Source organism: Stegodyphus dumicola, chromosome 2, assembly GCF_044657685.1.
Source record: "Stegodyphus dumicola isolate Sdum_Otavi_A_Nest chromosome 2, ASM4465768v1".
NCBI classification, from domain to species: domain Eukaryota; kingdom Metazoa; phylum Arthropoda; class Arachnida; order Araneae; family Eresidae; genus Stegodyphus; species Stegodyphus dumicola.
In genome coordinates this window covers 81,165,520-81,187,875 of record NC_140769.1, presented here as the reverse complement: position 1 = coordinate 81,187,875, position 22,356 = coordinate 81,165,520, and the positions used below count along the sequence as shown (strand labels likewise).

Genomic DNA, 22,356 nt, shown 5'->3' with positions numbered 1-22,356 from the left:
CAAAAAGCAGAAATTGCCTCTTTAGTTCGAACAGGTTCAGAAAAAATTCGTGGCCATGATGCAGTAATATAAGATTATAGTGAAAAAATATTCAACAAATTATTTGACCCATTAAACATATTTTATGGGATAAAAATATGAAAACATATTATTTTAATAACTAGAGTTATATTTAAGGGAAAAATCGAAAATGAATAAATCTGAATATGACTTTCAGACACTATTAAAATTCAAAACCTAAATCATGTATGTAAAATTGAATATTGAAACAAAATACTTTTAAAATCTGTTACAAAATTATATCATACCTGAAAACTATGATTTCAACATTTTCTTCATCTCCTAAAGGATTTCTGCAAAATAGACAGACATCATCATGGCATGTGAAAACTTGATTTGCTGTTTTGCAGAGATTTCTCAGTTGGTTATGTAAATCATCATTTAAAAGTTTGGTTGTGGTTGAAAGGAGGGTCTACAAATAAATATATCTGTTATTTATAATTTGAATAATGTGGAATATAAAGCAGAGCCTACAAATAAATATACTACAGGAAAAAAAAATCTGATGTGTACACTACATGACTTCCTTGAAGGGAATATTAAATTATACACATTTTTTCTTGCATTTCATTTAAATTTATTGGACTGAATTAAATTTATTTCATCGATAGCGCATAAACTACAATAGAATAAATACACTCTTTAAAATTCACTATATTTGTTTACCATAGTGACACTCTGTCCATAGGTTCACTTAACCCTCTTGGTGCACATCCAGCGAACATCCCATAGGCAACGTAGAAGTAGCAAAATTTGCACAACCCGCGATTTCCGCGGGGATGAATTTTTGCCATCTATTTAACTGTGCAACCTGCTCTTTCCCCGTTCAAGGTTTCCTTTTGGCTTTTCTGTGATGTTTAATTCTTTATTTAGATGTGGGCTAACAGATGGCATTAGTTGCCCATATTTCTGCCAAATATACAAAATACCTAATGTAACATTTTGCACATGCTTTTCAGAGCTCAAAGATGTCTGGCAGGAAGCGTTTCGCAAGTGATATAACCTATATTCCTGACAATATTTCTGACACTTGTAGTTTTGAATCTGATTTCAAGTATACTGAAGATAGTTACAGCGAACTTGATGAGAATTTCTCGGATTCCTCTGCAGATAGTGATGAATCTGAAAATTCAGTTTCTATTGAAACCGTTCGACAGTGGTGCAATATTGATATGCAAAATATTACATTATGCAAATATTGTCATTAGTATATATGTTTTATCTTTGTATTTAAAAAAATAAATCATAATTTAACCAATATTAATTTTCAAAATTTTCCTTTTATATCATTATTCTTCAATTTCAGTATTCTGACAAACTTTTTCTATAATTTAATTCTATATTGGAAAAAAAAAAAAAAAAAAAAAAAAACCCCTCTTTTCCAAAAATTTTTTGTATATTTTAACTCTAAAACATATGTAGATTTGAAATATGTAATAAAAAAATACCCAATTTTTGAACCTATTTTGATAAAAAAAAAGAAGTACGCAGTTAACAGTGTTACATTTCTTTCATTTTTTTAACTCAGAAAGCACAAAATTTATATCATCTTAAGAATTATCTAATCATTGCCACATGTTCTATTCAACTACCATAATAAATCTAAAATGATGTATAAAAGAAATTAAGCAAAAAACCCAAATAAAAAAATAATAATAAAAAGAAATAGGTTTTCACAAACAATTCAGTATTTCTCATTCAATTAATTCTGTTTTTACTTCACGACAAGGCAAAAATACATAAAAACTTAAAAATATCTGTATTGCAAATTATGAAGTAAGTTTTAAATACTTATTTCCTCAAATAAATTCCAGAATGGATTAAGCGTGGTTCAATTCGCAATAATAAAAGAAGGCGTTATCTTTGTTACTGTGAAGCTTACTTGCTCTAGATTGGCAAGAGAAGTTCTAAATAGGTATTGCTTAAAAGTACATTTGATACTGAAGTTCCAGAGTAAAAAAATTACACCATGTATAAAAAATAATACAATACAAAAAAGCAAAAGTTATCGCAAAAAACTTAAAGTAAAAACTACAACACAATATAAACTTCAAAAACATAATGGGATTAGAAAAAAACTAATAAATTTTAAACCAAAAATTTTAAATGAAGCATGCAAATAATCAAAAACATTTCAAAGACAAAGAAAATAAATACAAAGAATTGCAATAAATGGCAAATTAGCTCAACTCGAGGTTTAAGATGGACTTATCAAGGGAAAAGCATGATAAAACTCGAATCCATTAGCGTGTTTCGTCAAACGAAAACATTTGAGACTGAAAGCGGAATTTCATTAATAGAATAATCAAACTAAATCATCTTAATATAGTAAGTCTCAATGATTTCACTTCTTTTTCCAACACGCTTGCAATTTAAAATTGTACATGTAAAACTTACTATTTTTGCAAGACAAAACTATACAAGGTAGACTTGTTAGGCGAATGTACAAATTAAAATAAATAGCTTAAAAGCTATTAGTCAAAAATTACACAATTTTAAGGGAAATCTCAATGAGCACAAAGAATAAAAACTTTGTTAAAGAGAAGGATAAAATAAATATAAAAAAAAAGTGTCTCAAAATGGGTCCTGCTAAGACCAAAGGCTAAGAAGAAAAATAGAAGAATAAGACAAAGATACCTGTGTTCAAAGCATTGGCCTGATCAAAGCGAAGTGAGCAAAAGGCGCTGAAAAAGGTTGCCGGAATTGAAAGAATTCCAAAGGAATGCTACCAGAAAAGAAAAGTAGTCAAAATTCACCAATTAGGTGGGATGACATGGAAGGGGGAAACAAACGTAATGAAACAGTAGCCAATGGTATGTAATGATCTAATGTAAAAATGTAACATAGTTTCCCAATACTGCATCAGTTTTTCTATCTTATATTGGCACAGAACTTCAGTTAAATTATAAAATTTATTATTTAATATCACTGTTTTCTGGCCACACCTATCCTTTCATTAATTTTAAGGGCCAATTTTGTCCGCCCTCTAGCTCGAAGAATTACGACTTTTTACTACGCAATTTATTTTAATTTGTACATTCACCTAACAAAGCTACCTTATATAGTTTTTTCTTGCAAAAATAGTAAGTTTTACATGTACAATTTTAAATTGCAGGCACGTCGTGAAAAGAAGCGAAACCATTGAGACTTATACATTAAGATGATTTAGTTTGATTATTCTATTAATGAAATTCCGCTTTCAGTATAAATTGTTTTCGGTTTACGAAATGCCGGAATCGAGTTAAGCTAATTGGCTATTTATTGCAATTCTTTGTATATATTTTCTTTGTCTTTGAAATGTTTTTGATTATTTGCATGCTTCATTTAAAATTTTTGATTTAAAATTTATTAGTTTTTCCTAATCCCATTTTGTTTTTGAAGTTTATATCACTTTGTAGTTTTTACTTTAAGGTTTTACGCAATAACTTTTGCTTTATTAGTATTGTATTATTGTTTATATATGGTGTAATTTTTATTACTCTGGAACTACAGTATCAAATGTACTTTTAAGCAATAGCTATTTAGAACTTTCCTCTTCTTTGCAAATATTTTTTTAAATTTTGCAGTTCAGTGTGCAAAATTCTCAACCACATAGGTCTCTCTTGTTCACGTACTACTTTATACTTATATATATAAATATGTATACATATATTTATATACTTTTGGTGCGGCCGATTGCAACCAAAGTACGAGGTGCACATCTACAAGCTATAGCAATCCTATATACAAAATTTCCCGTTCTGAGGTTACTCGTTTTTTAATTATGTGAGATATGTACATACGCACAGACGGCATGAAAATTTCTCTTTAGAATTCATTTTAAATCAGTTTTATATTTTTTTGGGGGGGAAAAGAGTCTTTTATTCTGTCCTTACGTACAGATGCCATATAAAAATATCGTTAAATTGCATTTGATAGTGGTCAAAATGGATATTTTAGTTTGAAATATGATGCCTGAAGTTTTTCGTGATTACAATACATCCTTTTTACTTCCTACAAGGACGTAAATCAGGGTTGGCATTAGGGTGTTTGGAAAAAAAAAAAAAAAGATTTAAATCTGAAAGGTTTCAGATTTTAAATTACGTCCAGAGGGGCGTTTTTTTACCTTTTGTGTGTTACCTTTATTTATTAAATATCATGATCTTTGCACTTAAACCATAAAGTTCAGTTCAATAGCAATATCACAAAATAATTTAAAAATCAACATAACTTTAGAATTTCGGATACACAATTCCGCGCGCTGGAGATAAAAAGGCCTTTTTCCCCCTGTAGAGTGTTGTCATAGCTCACTTTTAAATCATGTTGAGTTTGTTACTCAAAAATTCATTTAAGTTTTACAAAATATGAAATCAATAATAAAACAAATTTCATATTTGGTCTTCCACATGCCCATATTCATAGGAGGATTACGTCATTCAAAATTCGAAGGCTCTATACCGTTGCTTTATCACATTGCAAGAAATATACATACATTTATACAGATTTTTCATTATTTAATTTCTTTAAATATAATATAGGGTGATAATACTTTGTGGCAACAGTTTGAAAAGTGAAACAGACATGTATAGTGATTCTACGCAAAATTGCAAAACGAAAATAGTCCTTCACGGACAAAGTCCCTTTGGGCTAAAAAAAATACCTCTCAAGATCAGCTTTTTATTTATTTTCTTTCAATGGCAGAACATTATTTAGAAGAAGAAATAAAACAACAAAAGCATATTTTAAATAATTGAACTGTATTTTAATCAAGAATAATTAATTAAAAATTTAATTGAATATTTATTTATAAAATTTAATTAATTACATAATAAAGGAATTTTTTCCTCACATCTGTGCTTTTATTTTTCTGCATTTTAGAACACAAAAGTAGATTTTTTTTTAAAATATCTGAACCGGCATACACTAAGTTTTTAACTCCTATTAATACAAGTTTCACAAACCCTTCTAGCAACATAATCATACATAAATAAGACTTAGTATTTTAGTTTTGAAAATGATCTTTCAATACCAGTTCGCAAAGTCAATAATATTTTTAATGAAATAGAAAAGTTATAAAAGATAAATGGATAGGTATGATTAACTAATTGAGATTACCACTGTGCACTTTTAGCAGTATAAAATGTTCATTTAAGGATGTCTATGCAATATCTAAAAACAAATTAAATACATTAAATTTGTCTTTGAATGTTTGCAGAGTGATTCATCTTGATGTTCATACTGAAGCTGTACTTTGCCTTCATCAAGTTTTAAATGCAGATTTAAAATTAAGCTCCCTAGCTACATTTTCACTAATTTAAAAAAATTTTTTAAGTGTGCTGCTGTGATTAGAATCTGATACATATTTCTAATAAAACATTTTATTTTCCTTGAAGGATTTTTGAAGCAAATTTAATATTCTTAGATGTTGCTTGAAGCTGTTGAATTATTCTGTTAAAAACATTATGCCAAATTATTATACATGAAAAAAAATTTAAAACCTTTAATTTTGTTTGTAACAGATAAATTTGTGCCTCATTAAAAATGTTGTTCATTATTTCATAAAATATGTCATAAATATCTCACAGCTGATAATTGCAGAACACTTTTAATTTGCTTTCCCAGTGGTATCCAGCGGCTGATTCAATGTTAAACTGGATATCAAAATTGGATACAAAGAATTCCTCGACTCTTTTGTAGGGCACAAAGAATATATTATTAAAGGAAGGAAAGGTTTAACTGGAAACAGCAGAGCAAAGTAAAATAATAATTTTGTGAGAGTATATTTATATATAACGTAGATTTGACAGTGGTTTCAATTTCAGAGTTTTAAGAAGCTGAAGCTTAGAAGAAGTAGCATAAGTCTTCTGTTAAAAATCTTGCAGCTTCTTCAGTGCAAGCACTTTTGTCTGTAATGACTTAGCCACTATCAATTTTAAGAATAATAATAGTATTTGTATCACAGTAAATTTCATACAAGGCTGTTTTCAATTTTATATAAAGATTAGAAGGGAATTTTTTATTGATTGATTTCTAATTGAAGTTAACTGCAATAGTATTAACAGTATTGCCACCTTAATGGTTTTTTACCCTGACAGTTTGATATTTCAGAGTCTGCCAACTGCTAGTTTGATAGATTGGCTGTCTGGTTTTTCAAAGATTTCTGTCCGATATTTAATCACATAGCTTATGTTAAAACTAACTATTAGGTTTTATATTATTGTATATAATATTCATACATACATATTTTCATAAATAACTTGAAAACATAATCACTCATAATATTTAGATAATTACTGATCATATGTCAGAAATGACAGTAGAACTCCAATTAATTGAAAGCCATCTTAACAGGAATGGTGGAGAAAATAGATTTGACTGATAATCATGGCCAATACTTCTTTTCCTCAGAAACCTTGGCTATACATGAAAACAGTAAATTGAGAAATAAATCTTTCCAGGGAACAATTTTAAATGTTTTATTATATTATGTCAATTCAAATTTGCATTGAATAAAACAAGGTGGAAGTTGCTAAGTTACTTAATCAGAGAAACCAAAGGTTCTAATTATCTTTAAAAAAAACTGAGTTTGAATTTAATACCATTACAGCTTTGCACAGAGTTGCTGTATTGATTCAACAATATACTTTAAAGAAAGCAATATGACACATGCTTTCATAAAGAAATATACATAGAGTTAGCATTACGCTTTCTGCCCTCCACTGCTTACAGAACTTTCCCACCCTTAAATTTTGAGTCCCGTGCCATCACAATGGTTTAGGTACTAGCCCTAAATACACACAAATTTTACTCTTGCCTTGAGCAAATTCTAAATATCATTTAATGATGAATTTACTGTATTAATTTGATGTAAAATTAGAGTGCAACTTAAATAAAAAGTGAATATTTTAACAATTTCTGTCAATTTCGCTCTCGAATTTTAAATAATTAGTATCAAAAATCAAAATGATTTTATAGTGGGTATTCATCAATGCTCATTACGAAAACATTTTTCTTTCTTTCTACTTCTTTTTCAGTGGCTTGACAGCCCATGATGAAGCTTGGCCTTCTTTAGAGTCTCATTCAATTCTTGGCCTTAGTCTTCCAATTAATATCCTTTATTTTAGGCAAATCTCTCTCCAGACAATCTAGCCAAATGAGTTTTGGTCTCCCTCTCTTTTGAATGCCTATTGGCTCTATGTGAATATTTTTCTGCAGTTCTATTTCCAAGCATTCCGGCTAGGTAACCTATCCATATTTATTTTTGAGTGTTAATAAAATTTATAATGTCTGGATATCCTTACATCCTGAAGATTTCTGCATTGGTTCTTCTCAAGATGCCATCCATCTACTTGAAGACTTCTAAGGCCAATATCACACATGCACTAGTTTCATACGAACAACTGTTTTGGACAATTTTTCTGCCTGGTTAACTATTGAAAGAAAGGCACGCAATTTTTTGCTTCATTTCGAAAAAAATTGCAAGTTGTTCATTTTCAACCAATCAGCTTGTTTGTAATAGAGAACCAGTTTCCCCTTTACATGTGAACCCCAAAGTGATCTGTGATGATTGGCTGTTGTGACAAAGCAGAAAAAATGTTCCAAACAGTTGTTCTTCTGAAACGACTCAAAATCCTTCTCTCAAAGACTGCAAAAATATTTCTTTATCCTTTTCAGCCAATGTCCATAATGTGAAATCAGATCAAATTAAAAAATTTTAAACTATAAGTTAATTTGTTCTTTTGATAAAGTTTGATGTCAAGCATTTATTATTAATTACTTTTCCAGTTTTAAAATCCTACTGGGCTGAAATTCAAAGTAATATGGTAATGTGCACTGCCCTCATACATTTAAATTTTTTGAACAACATACTTTGTATGTTGCATAGAATTACTGTTAAAAAATTTATTTTCAGATTAACCATGTTTGAAATTATTACAGCATATCCGTGCATTAAGCACTAATTAAGATAACTGGGAGATTCTGGTATTACAGGAGATATTCTATTTCTAAAAATGAATATCTATTGTTATTTATGAAATATTAGATTTATTTATTTCATGTTTTTTAGAATTAAGACTTTTTTTTTAATATTCCCAAGTTTAAACTATAGTACTGCTCATTCCAAACATACTTTTTTCAAACTCATCTCAATAATTTAAAAATAATACTTGAAACAGAAATAAAAATTTATACTTTCTTAATTATGTGTTTATTATATTATTTCCCTTTTTTCTTCTTATCTTTTTCTTTAAAGATTCAAATAACAATTAAGATTATACATTAAGAATGCAAACCTTGAATTTTATCCCTCTCGCCCAAAGGAAAAAAAAAAAAAAAAAAAAAAAAAATAGCATTATTATAAAAAATGCTATTAAAAAAAATTTTTTTTTTAAAGCATAGTTTTTATTTATGGTGAAAACAACTAGGCTGAGACTAAAATCAAAACATAGCAGTTTTCAAAGGAAGAAACACAATTTTAAAAAACTAAAATTTAAAAGTGCATTTACTTATTATTTGATTAGTATAGACACATAAATATATTTCAATACACAGTTTCAATTAACAGCATCATAACTAGTCATTTCTAACCTTTTACTGTTATGTGTTATTTGAAAGTGTTACCCAGTATGACTCTATTCTGTTATTGTGGATAAACAAGATTCTACTATATTTACTCTCTAATTTAAAAATGCTTTCTTAATTAAGAAAATAAATAAACCCTTCACTTCAATAAATGAAAGCAGTATAGTTTACTTATTTTAAGGATGTAAAACTCTCTCTGGAAAAGGCCTTTTCATCAGCAATTCAGTTAGAAAAAGAAGGAGCTCTGATCTTGGCTATTTATAATCAGAAATGGACTGACCATCTAAAGAATTAGAAACCTTACCCTAAACTTTATTCAATGGAAAAGGTGTCTGTATTTTCAGAAATTCTTTCTAGACATGATGTCATATCGTTTCCCTAAAATGATATATGATTTTTTAGATTTCAAAGAGAGCCTTGTTAGCTATCACTTATGAGTGCATTTGTGTCCTGTGGGCAGATAGAACTGCTGCTTTCATTCAGCATCCTTGGATGTGATACACCTTATGAATTTTCTGAAAATGGTCCAAACAGAGAGCAAGGTAAACTTTGCAAATGAAAGTATTTCTAAACATAATATTTTCATCAGCGGTGATTTAGTGCATCCCGCTTATGTTAAGGCAATGAGTTTAAGAACATCTGAATGGATATATTTTAATTACTTTATAATTAGTTTGGTTCAATAATAGTTTGGTTAACCAATTTTTCTTAGGAAACTTTTAGAAATGTAATACAACAGAAACTATGAAATAGAACACTGGGGACAAGCCCAGAAATGAAACAGAAGCTGAATTGTTTATGATTGACTGTAAATTAAAGCTAGCACTTTTGCAGCATATATTTTAGAAATAAGTATAATATTTTGACATATAAGAAAACTACCATTTCCACATCAAATATTTATTAACTAAAAAAGCTCACAGTAAATTTGTCTACATATGCTAAACTGCATTCTTTCAAAACTATTCAGGGTTTCCAAAGTTTTAGCTTTACATCCCAAAATGTGAATCACTTCTACTAATGTAAATTTTTAGTGTTTTATGTGGTACTGTGTGTGTGAGTGTGTGATTATGGCAAAGCCTCGAGGGCTATCTGCCTAAGAGGAGGGATGCCTTTGTGGAGGACTTTCTAAGGGAACTGGCTTGTATACACGTTACACATAGGGAAAAGCACAAAAACTCCCATGCAGCCAACCCGCATGCGGGATTCGAACCTCGGACCGAACTACCAGTGTTCAGCGATTTTACCGCTCAGCCACTGGTGGGCCCATTTTAGTGTTTTATGAATTATCATTAATGCACAACCCATTCATTTTTCAACAACTCCATTAATGCTTCATTATGTGACAGTGTGGTGTGATGTCTCGACTTTTCAAAATAAGTAAGTCAAAATTCACCAATTCAATATGAGGTAGCATGGTACATAAAGTTTAAAAATTTTAATGACCAATTTCCTGTGCTTAAATTATATAATATATAATATAAATAATATATTTATATTAAATATAATTTTTTCATTACATATTACTCTGTTTTAATTATTTTTCACATACTTGTTTATACACACAATGTAAACATAGTTAAAAGAAAATTTTCATGTGGTTGATTATAGTCAGAGAAACATCCACTGGCACCCTTTTCTGGGCGATGCCCGCCAGCACTGCAAAACTTGCTTTACCATTTCTGTCAGCTCTGAATGCAATCCACATTCAGCATGATAATGTTGAATGTTGCACATCTTTGACCACAATTTGTATATTGCAGATGATGCATACATACAGATTTGATCTTTCACTTTCAGATTACTACTTTTCCTGTTTAATGAAAGTCAGTTTACAGAGATAACAATTTTCTTAATAAAGTGGCTGTAAGGAATTAGATAAAACAGCGTAGACCAGAAGTTTTTCAAAAAGGATTTGAGAATGGGATTTAATACTGATAGTGTTTATAATATTGTTGTTAGGATCAATAATACCTTCTGTAATCTCTCTAATAATATCAGAAGTGTGGGCACACCGTGCTAATTAACAAAACAATTGACAAAAAGGTTAAGCCGACTTTTCTTTTACATCAAGTATGACCCTCATATTAATGTAGTATTATAAAAATTCAAAAGATATTAATAAGAATAATTTTTCAAAACAATTAACAAAGGCAATTGCTAGAACATAATAACAGGCCTACATTTTATTTTTAGCCCAAAGGGCATCAGCTCAGAAGGGCTATTAATTTCATTTTGGCATTTTGCATTGAAAACTTCATATGTCCGTTTCACTTTTCAAATTGCTGCCACCAAATATTACCACCCTGTGTTATATTTGAAAAAATTAAATAATGAAGAATCTGCATAAATGTATGCATGTTTCTAGCATTGTGATAAAACAATGGAACCTAGAGTCATCATATTTTGAATAAAGTAACACTACATCGAATATGGGCATCTGGTAGCCCCGAATTTGGAATTTTTATAATTGATTTCATATTTTGTAACACTTTAACAAAGTTTAGATTAACAAACTCAGTGATTTCAAAGCAAGCAATGGTAACATTGTATAGGGAAAAAAAAAAAATTCTCCAGTGCATGACACTGTGTATTGGAAATTCTAACAATATGCTCATTTTAAAATTATTTTGAGCCATTGATATTGAATTGAATTTTACGCTTTAAGTGCGAAGTACATGATATTTAATAAATAAAGGTAACACGGAAAATGTTAAAAAACCACCCTTTTGGGCATAACGTAAAATCTGAAAGCTTTTAGATTTTTAACATCTGCATGTGCACACATTTCTTTGTAGCTGACCTTTTCTTTTAGTGCTGCATTAATGTTTTAATAGTGTTAATAACATTTAATTTTTATACTTATTTAAAAATTTTCCTCCAAAAAATGTTTACTTTATCTTTTTGAAAAATGAAATCTTTCAGACATGACAATTTTGGTTGTATGCTAAATATTATTAGATGTTTTAATTTAAGAATTAAATACTGATCTAAAATATGTATTTCTAATTACAAAGTTTCTTAAAATAAGGTGCAGAATTCTATGAAAAATATTTTAAGAATATATGCAGAATATATCCTCAATATTTGAACAAAAATTTTAAACAGTATTTGAACAAAAATTCTAATTAGTGGATCGTTTGATTAGTATTGTGATAAATAATAATAAAAGATTTGTATTCACTGTAGTTGAAAAGCTAAAATTTCATACCTTTATTCGAGAATTAACTTACTGACTTAGGTCATTTTTCCATGTTCAATAATGATGCTATGATATACTAGATCAGATGTTTAAGAAAAATATTGAGGAAAAATTACAAGAGAAGTTGCTCATATTGGCACCTAACAGCTCTGATTTGGTTAAAGTAGCATTTATTATTATATTTGTAATTGACAAGAAAAACCCATAGTATTTGTCAGTTTAATTAAATAAAGCAAAATGAATATTCTACTAATTGGAACTTTTACTCCACAGTAGCCATATAAACTATTTTATTTCTACAAGACTGTTTACATAAAATTCTCTAAGAAGAAGAAAGAAAGAAGAAAATTTTAAAGAAAGAAAATTTTATTTCTAGAATTATATGTTTGAGATAAATATTTAAGGAAGGCAGTATATACACTCACAATTTTTACGTTCCCTACATGCATTCACAGAATCTTACATTCAGCGAGGTGCATAAAATACCACAGTATTACATTAACCGACAATCATAAACACAAGCTTTGGAAGATTTTTCCCTACTAACAGTAGGAGGCAGTTAAATTAAATATAGCCAGCTGTTTTTTCCTCTTCTTGTCTGCTTTTCCTTCAACTTCTCTTATTATTTTGTTTGCTTTTCTTACATTAATTACATCTTAATTTTTTGAGTTTTTTACTTTTACATAATTTTCTAAATACATTAATGGGTTTACTTCATTAGACGTTTCTTCCTTGTTTCACAGCTTATGTTGCTTATTTACATTAATTCTCTCTCTGTGTATGTATATGCATATATATTACTTTTATTCAACATCATGATTACAGATTGCTTTTAAATACAAAACAAAGGATGATATTTTTTAAAAGGTCTACAGTTTATTAAATGTTTAATCAGCTGATGTTTTCGTCTTATAGTCATTTTTATAGTTCAATTGCATTTGTACTCATGCATTTATATGCAGTCTTTCATTTTAGATCAATAACAGTCAATATAATGATAACCATAACTGACCAATCAAAGCTCAAATCCAATTTTATTATTATTTATCACAATACTAATCAAACGATCTCATCCAAAACTTCAGTAAAATAAAGTTTATAATTACTTACTTTCTCATAATTGTAGGTTTCAAACATTCCCATAATAAGCTCTCTAATTTCACCAAATTTTCCTGTATTATATGCAGGATCCTGAAAACAAAATTTGTACAGTATAAAGCAAATCTAACATCTAATATTTATTCACAAAAGCTGAGACTTTTTATAGAACTAGCTAACCTGAACTACACGCTGAAGAATAGCAGGTAGAGAAATATAGCCCATCATATTGTTTAGTAAATGCCTTGTCAGTTCCTTAAATGCTGAAAATATGTATAGAATTATTTAATAAAAACTTACTTTAAATAATTCCTTGAATTATATTAAATGCTTTAGTTTCTTTACTAAATTTGTATTTTAAGTCAGTTTTTATGCAAAAGCCAGTGTATTTTTAAACAAGCTCTTACATGAAAATAACTATTTTTATGATTTAAGATTCTTCTCATGATAAAGAATCTGAAAACTTCCCTTCCATTAGCTGACATAGTACTAATGCTTTTAATGCTAATAAATATGAAAAGATAAATGATAAATCTTCAATACATTATACATAAAACAAATTTATATATATTATGTATATATAACAAAATTAATATCACATACCTTCAGAAGCTCAGTGAAAACCCTTCACATGATATATTTCATAAAAAATAAAACCAGAATTTAACTTTCTTGAAATTCCTTTTAACTTACTGGCCTTAATTATTATAAGTTAATCAGCAGAAATGCATAATTTTCATGTCTATGAAATAGGTGCAAAATTTACCAGTATTAGCAATCTTTTGAGAATTTAAGGAATAACCATTCAATCTAAAGCATTTTATCTCACTTTTAATTTCATTCTAACCATGTGCGCCAGCTTATGTTTCAGCACACAACTAAAAGATAAGTCAGTATTTGCAGTAACTAACAAAACATTCAGCAAACAAGGACAGTGTGTATTTGCAAATTTATTGATAACTATTGATTCAGAAAGACAGCAAACATATTTTTTGACAAGTATAAATTTTTTACATGTAGTTAATATTTCTACCTGTTTTCAAGCAATAATTGATGCATTGAAGTAATATGAAATAGAATATCCTGAAATAAAAAGTCTAGAGACAGAACTGAATGCTTTACATAACTATTTGCTTCAACTTACTGAAAATACTTGTCGGTGACAATATTTTGCATTATCAATGCTGAATACAGAAAGGGAACTCTTATAGTTATGTATTTATAAAAGAATTCAAAGAATTAAATACCATTATAGCCAAAACAAGGCAATATTTTTGCACTAAAAAATTAACATTGCATACTTAATGTACTTAAAGGAAAAGAAAGCTATTTCAACTAACAGCAAAACTTTATCCAGCCTTATTACAAACAAATAATATATATACTGGTTCAAAGCTTATGTTATTTGAGTGAATATATAGAGCACAGTGTTGTGATGAATTTTCTCAGATAAAATACAAATTTAAAATAGCTTTTTTTTCTAAATTCTGCCCAAAAGTTATGAAACTCATTCAAAATTTAGAAGGATCAAATTATACATTTGCTTACATCCAGTTAAGTCAGACAGATAATTAAACTCATTAAATGTTCCCTTGGTCCCCAGGGCCTTATATGAAGCAAAATAGGTAGGGTGTTTAAAAATTTTCTATTAAGCACATGAGTGGAGGTTGTTTGGGGACAAATGAAAGACAAATGAAGAGAAATGAAAAACGATAAAGATGTAGTTGATCAGAAGCTCAACATAATTTTGATGACAGCAGCAGAGAACTATTTAAAATCATTGGCTCTATTTATGCTATCCAATACAACAAAGTATATTTGCAGATTATTTTATACATCTAGAGCCACCAAAAATGCTACAGCTTTGAAAACAAACTTATTATTAGGATACCTTTTGAAAACAGCATTTTTTTAACATATTCCAAAAGAAAAGCTCACCGACATATGCAATCATTTTCATAAACAACTTCTTGGAGTAATCAATCAAAGTATTCACTTTAATATCACATAAATTCTTAAAACAATAAAATTCTAACATAAAAACTTCACAAGGGTAGCTAAACACTTTACAGCCCTGTTAATAGCATGGATACTGAGAGATATCTTAGTATTCATAGCTTCGTAGTTACAGATAGAAGACGACTCAAGGAAGAGAAAAATGGGACCAAAAGTACCCCAATTTAATAATAATAATAATAATAAAAACACTTGCATTTAGTTTTGTTTATACATATAATTTTCAAGTAACATTGCAAGCTTTTATTAAAATCTCAAAACTAACAGTCAACAAATGCTTCATAACATTTATCCCTTTTCAAAACAGAAATTAAACAGACATTTATTAAAAATAATATTTTTCAAAAATATGATACAGTTTACATTTGTGATTATAATACTTCCTATACTATTAAAAAAGGGGGGACCAAATGGTCACTGTTGTGAAGATTAATTTAATATATTCTTAACAGTTCAGGACTTTTCTACTAATTTCTGCAATGAGATGGCCACAATAACCAGGGTCAAATGTATATTCATTAGTTCATAATTTCATATGACTGTCCTTTCTTTCCTTCATTAAAAATTATCCCTAATGTTCACTCAAACATGCATACATACAGCTACTATTATGAACAATTTTAAAATGTACTTTTAAAACTGTTTATATAAATTGATAAATAATTCACAAACCATTTAAATATTCAGCATTGACTCTGCCTCTTAGCTGCCTTTGAGGAGCCATCATTGATTCTAATAGTGGAAACCAGAGTAGCTGCAACGTAAATTAATTTTAATATAATTGAAGAATAATAGTTTTTTTACAGATTGAAAACTATTTTTTCTTAAACAACTTTTACTAACCTCTCTCTCATCCTGATTCATTTTATTTGAATTTCTTTGGCACAACTGAATTATGACTAAAACACGACTTTGAAGTTCATTCCATGAAGCAGAAAATTCCAAGTTCAATGCAGTAGATGACGTTAATAACTCATGTGAAACTTCTTTGATTTTGCACTGCAAACCCTATTATGAAATGCATAATTCTTATTAAAAATTATTCCATAATCTAGAAACACAAGTATCAGTTTTGAAAACTCTATTTTAAGTCATACTACCAGTATATAAATGTCTATCCAATCTATGTAAAATTTCATTAAAACAAACTACAGAGGGCTGGTTACATTTTATTACAGTGATATACATTAAATTCTACATTGACATGCCAGATTTTTACATGCTAAAATAAATCCAACAAATGTTTATTATAACAGAATTTGATTTGCTGCTCTTTACTTATTACTCAGAACTTGATTCTTCTCAACCATTAATATATAGATAAAGAAATATATCATTTACATAAACATTACCAGTGTAATGTTTTTGAAGCATTTAAGGAAATAAACTTGGCTACTCCAACTCACTGCTACCATTTCTCCTTTTTACTTTTATCTTTTTTTTTAATTTCAAATTTACAACTCTCAAGAAAAACAATTCTGATGTTGCTTAGCAATGGTTACAAGATACACAATACAAAGGATATCCAATGTGGCATTGCCACTCCAATATTAAGGACATATATGTGTATAAAAATGAGAAATATAAATAAGAAAATACTACAACCAATGTTACAAGACATAAATATGTATAAAAATGAGAAATATAAATAAGAAAATATTACAATAGTTTATAATTCAACCTGGAGAAATTAGGTTGGACCTTCAAAATTTTTTTTGCATTCCAATTTTTTTGCTTTTTGTTTTATATATATTTGAATTTAATATATATATATATATATATATATATATGCATGCAAAAATACCCATGTCATTTTATTCTCAAACAGAATTAGAAATATTAAAATATTTGGAAGAATTCCTATTGAAAAATAAACATGTGGGGGAAGGGGGGAAGTAGTGATTCTAACATAGTACTTTATAAGAAAAAATGTGCATGGTATAATTAAAGAAATGTATCATTTACATGAATATAATTAGAATAATAACAAAATACTTAAAGTATTGATGCAAGCAAATAATTTTAAATATTAACAGCTTTTAATTTAGTACATGATAAGCTTGAGTACTTTTCCTTTACTTGGGTGCAAACATCACCAGCCAACAACAGACCGTTTTTCACTTCGGCAACAGGGAAAATACAAACATATTCAAAAAATAAATATAACTTATGTTAATTTCATTTAGAAAGCTCCCTCCCCCCCCCCAAAAAAAAAGAGAGAGAAAAAGAATAAAAAAAGAAGCGGGAAAAGAGAAACAGTTTACTGTAAAATAATCCCACAAACTGAAGCCTTTTTATTTAAACACCAAAGCAGGTTTTGCATTTATTTTGCACTTCCTCACAATCGCTCAATTTTTTGGGTGTGTACCCCACTTTCTGGGTCTATCAACTTGTGAATTGAAATGTTTATATATTTTTTCTTTTAGTTTTGTAGTGCAATAGCCTTTTATATAATCAGGTTATATGCTAGATCCTTCTTTGATATTTTCTTTGATGGCTTCTAATAATATACTTATGAATCTATTTGATATCTGAGGAAGAAAACATTTATATATATACTGGCAGATCCCACCAGACAGCCAGTGTTCAGGAAGGACATATCCCATATCATTCTTTTACCTCACAGATATGGTTCATTGATTTCAACAATTACATTGCTCCCTTTGCTAATGTTACAAAAAAAAAAAAAAAAAAATGATGCAGACAGACTTCTGACATATAACTGTTTCCAGTCTACAAATGTACTACTTTTCAACTGCTTCTCAAACCACTTTACAGAAGTCAGTTCTTCACTATAACCATAAATGAATTTCAGAGATTAACTCAGTCTTGGTGATTCCAGCCATGTTTCTTTATGAATACTGTTTTTGCTACAGCAGGTAGGAATATTGCTTTGCCATCAAATACCATCTCCAGTTGAAGTTGAAAAAAGTTGAAGGCTCTGAACTGAACTGACAGCCATTCAGAGCCTCTTGCTACAGGATTGCTGAAGAGAGAAATACTAACAGTATTGGAACTTCTTCTCTTGCTCTATGACATTTCAGGATATCTCACCAAATGCTGGCCCACCAGCGGCCGAGCGGTAAAGTCGCTGAACACTGGTAGTTCGGTCCGAGGTTCAAATCCCACGAACGGGCTGGCTGCATGGGCGTTTTTGTGGTTTTCTCCATGTGTAACGTGTATATAAGCCAGTTACCCTTAGAAAGTCCTACACAAAGGCATCTCTTCCCTTAGGCAAATAGCCCTAGTGTGCTTTGCATAATTAAATAAACCAAACCAACTCACCAAATGCCAAGTAACATTTGGAGCCAAACATGTCATGCCAAATGTCAAGCAACATTTGGAGACTGTCAAGACCCAGCAGGAGAATTTTCCCCATATTTCTGGTTCTAGAGCTATCCTTACAAACAAATTCGAATGACTCAGAATCAAAAGAACTACAGTGTACTTCAAGAAACAAACATAAAAATACTTAAAAATCTGAAAGTGTCCAGATTTTAATGATCGCTTAAAAAGGCTCTTTTAAAATTTAATATGGTTTATCAGTAGAGATTATTGATAGAGATGGCAAAATCAGAATAGTCAAACATTTTGTAAGATATTAGATGAATATGCCTTTAGTCTAGCATAGGAATCTTAGATACGTTATGCATATTTAAAATGTGAAAATATGTCTAAAGTTTTAAATTTGATATATTATGAATTAAATGCATTTTTATTTATATTAATCAGATTAAAAAGTTAAAAAATATTATTCTCAAAACTGCATCTACTACTTTTAAATAGTTCAGTTTGTTAATAACAGACAGATTAAATATGAAAGAATAATAGCTTATATTCTTCCAAATGGCAACACACTCAAAAAGTAAAACTATGCAAAATTATGTTTCAAGACTTAACAGCACTTTTGGGTAAGTGATCAAAATTTCAAGATTAAATAAAACACACAATAAGGAAACATAAAATAACTAAACAAAGTGCCTTAAATAAGTCAATAAGTAAATAAAAACAATACACTTCACTACAATATTATTTAAAAACCTAAATTATGAATAAATAAGCAGAAATATTTACAAAGATTTACATCACTTTTACAAAAATTTACAATATTATGCAACAGTTTATTAATAAATATAGATAAATATGGTGATACCTTTCATTTGCAGAACCTGATATTTAACCTAATTTAATTTTTCATAACCTTTTTATAATAAACTGTATGATCACAAGCAATTTCTTGTATTAATTTTTTACTTTAAATTACTGACATTTTAAATTTTCAAGCAGTTAATTTTTGGTTTTCATAACAGAACTAAAAATATTTTCAGTCCCCTTCCTCTTTATATGAAGGATCTAGAATGATTCTAACTCACCCAGTGGTTTACAGTATTTTTTATCAGATAAAAATTTGAAGCAATATTTACTGAGAGACAACAAAATAATTTCACAAAAAATATGTACTTACTTCTAACATTATATTAAATGCTCCATGAATGTCACCTGCTCTTTCAAGAAGAAAAGCAGTAGCTTCCATTGCATTATGTTTTCTTTTTCTACAAATCTGTATATGTAATAAAATATTATTTAATCTGTCTACGTGCTTTTCATTTCAAAATAACTACAATAACTTAGAAAGAAATAACAGAATGAAATATAAAGTATCTAACACTGCATGGTTTATGATGAATTTTAAAAAGATTCATTATAAAACATAAATGAGTAACTTTAAAACAGCATAAACTTTAAAGAAAAAAGTCTAAAGATTTCTTAAAATTTTAAATGTAAAATAACCAAAATACCCCATCTTGGAAAATTACATATTCTAGAAAAGGCTTCGGCTAATGGTTGTAAAAGACTTCCAATTTGTTTCTATTCCATATAGCTCTTACAAATTTTAATTATGCAAAACCAGGACATGCACTCATAAATTTAAAAAAACTTAGATTACAACTTTTATAAACCCAGAAAAAAATCTAGTTTTTATCATATAGCAACTCAAGTAAAATAAAACCTAACACTCATAAAACATTTTTTTACATTCTTTAATTTTTTCAAACATTCTTCATATCTTTTATGACAAGTTTCTTGTATGACTACTTTTACCAATTTAAATTTAGGTTTCCATATATAGTAATTCTGGGTACTCATATATCCCATCGACTGCAAAATTATCACCAAGCAACGCGGTTCAGTGCCAGCTATGCATAAACATGACATAACAACACACTCATAATATCTGTGCTTTCATTTGATGGAATCTTTTGTGATTCTCGATAAGACATGTTTTGATTTTACAAATAAGGATATAAAATAACTGTCATTGCAGTATTTTTAATTCCATTTGGAAACAAATGATAAAAATTTGGAGTTTGCCTTCTACAGAACAAGCAGTTGAATATTTACAATGTTATGATATTCTAGCATTAAAAAAAATTGTGCATTAATGAACACAATATAGTCAAATGAATATGGCTAACAAATTGCAATATTTCGGAACAATTACCTGTGGGAAGTTTGTACTGTTTGTCCTCTAAATAGAGCTTCCAGTAAAACTGGAAGGCCTAACAAAGCAGTAAAAATCAATGCAAGCATTTTTATAAAGTGTATCAAATACTGATTGTTTATTAAATAAAAAAGCATCAACTCCACCAGAATTTTGCAGGATCAGCTTGTGCAGGAAGGATTTCTGCCAACTTTTATGGTTCAATATTAGCTAACTTCAATGGCTGATGGGATGGAAGTAGAAAATTTTGATTAGATCAATTTATTCCTTATTTTGCATTTAGTTGGTGTTTCACAGTTCTTGATTTAAGTGAATTTGTGGCTTTTGTTTTTATATGGTTTACTTGAGATGAGACTCTTTCTACACTAGCCAAAGATTGTGGTAAAATTGTTACCCTAGTGAAAGTTAGAAAATCCTCAGGTACTTTTCCATTATGCACCTGCCAAGCTTTTCGGAAGCACACTTTTTTCTGTGATACAGAAGAGAAGCCAAACACATGCTGAGATCCAACACTAGTGCTACTGGGTTATCACTGTGTGGGCGTTTGTGTATCTATCAACAATTCTTATGAATAGAAATTGTTAAAAAAAAAAAAAAAAAAAAAAAAAAAAAAAAAAAAACCTGCTGATGCATAATAGAAAAGTATCAAATCTCAATCTAGAATGATTAAAGGCCATTTTTTATGGTATGTAACAGATATTAAAATTCAGGGATGACTTTGTAAGGGAAGTTTAAACCTTGATTTAAATTAAATGATCTCTATTCATCATCTTTTAGGGCTTCCCTAAAGATGATGAATAGAGATCCCTTTTCTAAACGTCTCATTTCCCCCTCACATTTTCACACCAGGATGCAAATTTAAAGTCAAGCGAAGAGAGTATAAATACAGATGAATCTAGAAGTTTATTCAGATCATGATTTCGTTAGCCAGCGCACGTTATTATTCTGTCCTCGCTGTTGTTAGGTGGAGTTGCTGATCTGCCCTTTTAGCCATTTAATAAGTATATTGCCAGCTAGGTTACTGAGTCAGTCTAGTTAGCCTTAAACTACATTGTTAGTTCAGCCCTACTATTTATCTTTGAATTTATTGTTAAATTATTCTTAAATTCCACCACAAGTCGTCGGTGTTATTGTAAGCACGATGTACAAGCATTTATGTTAAAAGTTTGATGAATAATAAAAGGCTTATCTTCCCTTCTTCTGTGTTAGTATTATTCATGCCTCTGCGAGAAATCATCAGGTTTCCTAATAAGATCATTTTATTTTATGATAGCAAAGAGAATTAGATCTTACAATCTAGATCTAATTTGTCTTTAGAAATAAGGTGATGGAACTGCATTGCTAAATGTAAAACTGAGAATGACAATCTGGCATGATCATGCACCACTATTAGGTCAGTCTTTTATGAAAAATCGAAACATATTTTTATTTCAACTGAAACCACTTGATGAAATTAGTGCAATCCGAAATCCTCAGACTGAAATTTAATATTCAGACAGCTTATTTTCTCCAGTGCATATCCTGAAAACAGTAACATATACTTAGTTTCTTTGTGATCACAGTAGTGGAAAAATTCCCTCCACAAGCCATTTTGTCGATTTTGGATTCAGATTGAAAATAAAGAACTATCATCCCATTGCTCAATAGAAATTTTTAGTACACTGTCCCAGATAAGCCAGTGTAAGATGCACCTTTTTCATTAATGTCTTCTTTCAGCCAATCTTTTAATTCTAGATCTTCTAATCATCCATGTGTAAAATTTTGAGTATATCACCATTATGAGTTCACTCTTCTTACTCTCCAAGAAGCATCTTCTAGACATCATGAGTGTGGTTAGTTAATACGAGTAGCTGTTCTAAAAAATAAATAAATAAAACACTACTCCACTGACAAAAAATAAAAATAGCCACTACAA

At 29.1% G+C, this 22,356-nt stretch overlaps 1 protein-coding gene across 1 annotated transcript in view; it reads right to left on the bottom strand.

Moving 5' to 3' along the window:
* Vps8 (vacuolar protein sorting 8) overlaps positions 1 to 22,356 on the bottom strand; it is a 155,212-nt gene that overhangs the window by 22,269 nt on the left and 110,587 nt on the right. Inside the window, exons 33-38 of the mRNA XM_085810815.1 lie at positions 19,404 to 19,499; positions 15,782 to 15,946; positions 15,611 to 15,692; positions 13,103 to 13,185; positions 12,935 to 13,015; positions 309 to 472 (exon numbers count right to left, since the gene is read on the bottom strand). Coding sequence (XP_085666941.1) covers positions 309 to 472; positions 12,935 to 13,015; positions 13,103 to 13,185; positions 15,611 to 15,692; positions 15,782 to 15,946; positions 19,404 to 19,499 — 671 coding nt within the window. The remainder of the gene's footprint in view (positions 1 to 308; positions 473 to 12,934; positions 13,016 to 13,102; positions 13,186 to 15,610; positions 15,693 to 15,781; positions 15,947 to 19,403; positions 19,500 to 22,356) is intronic.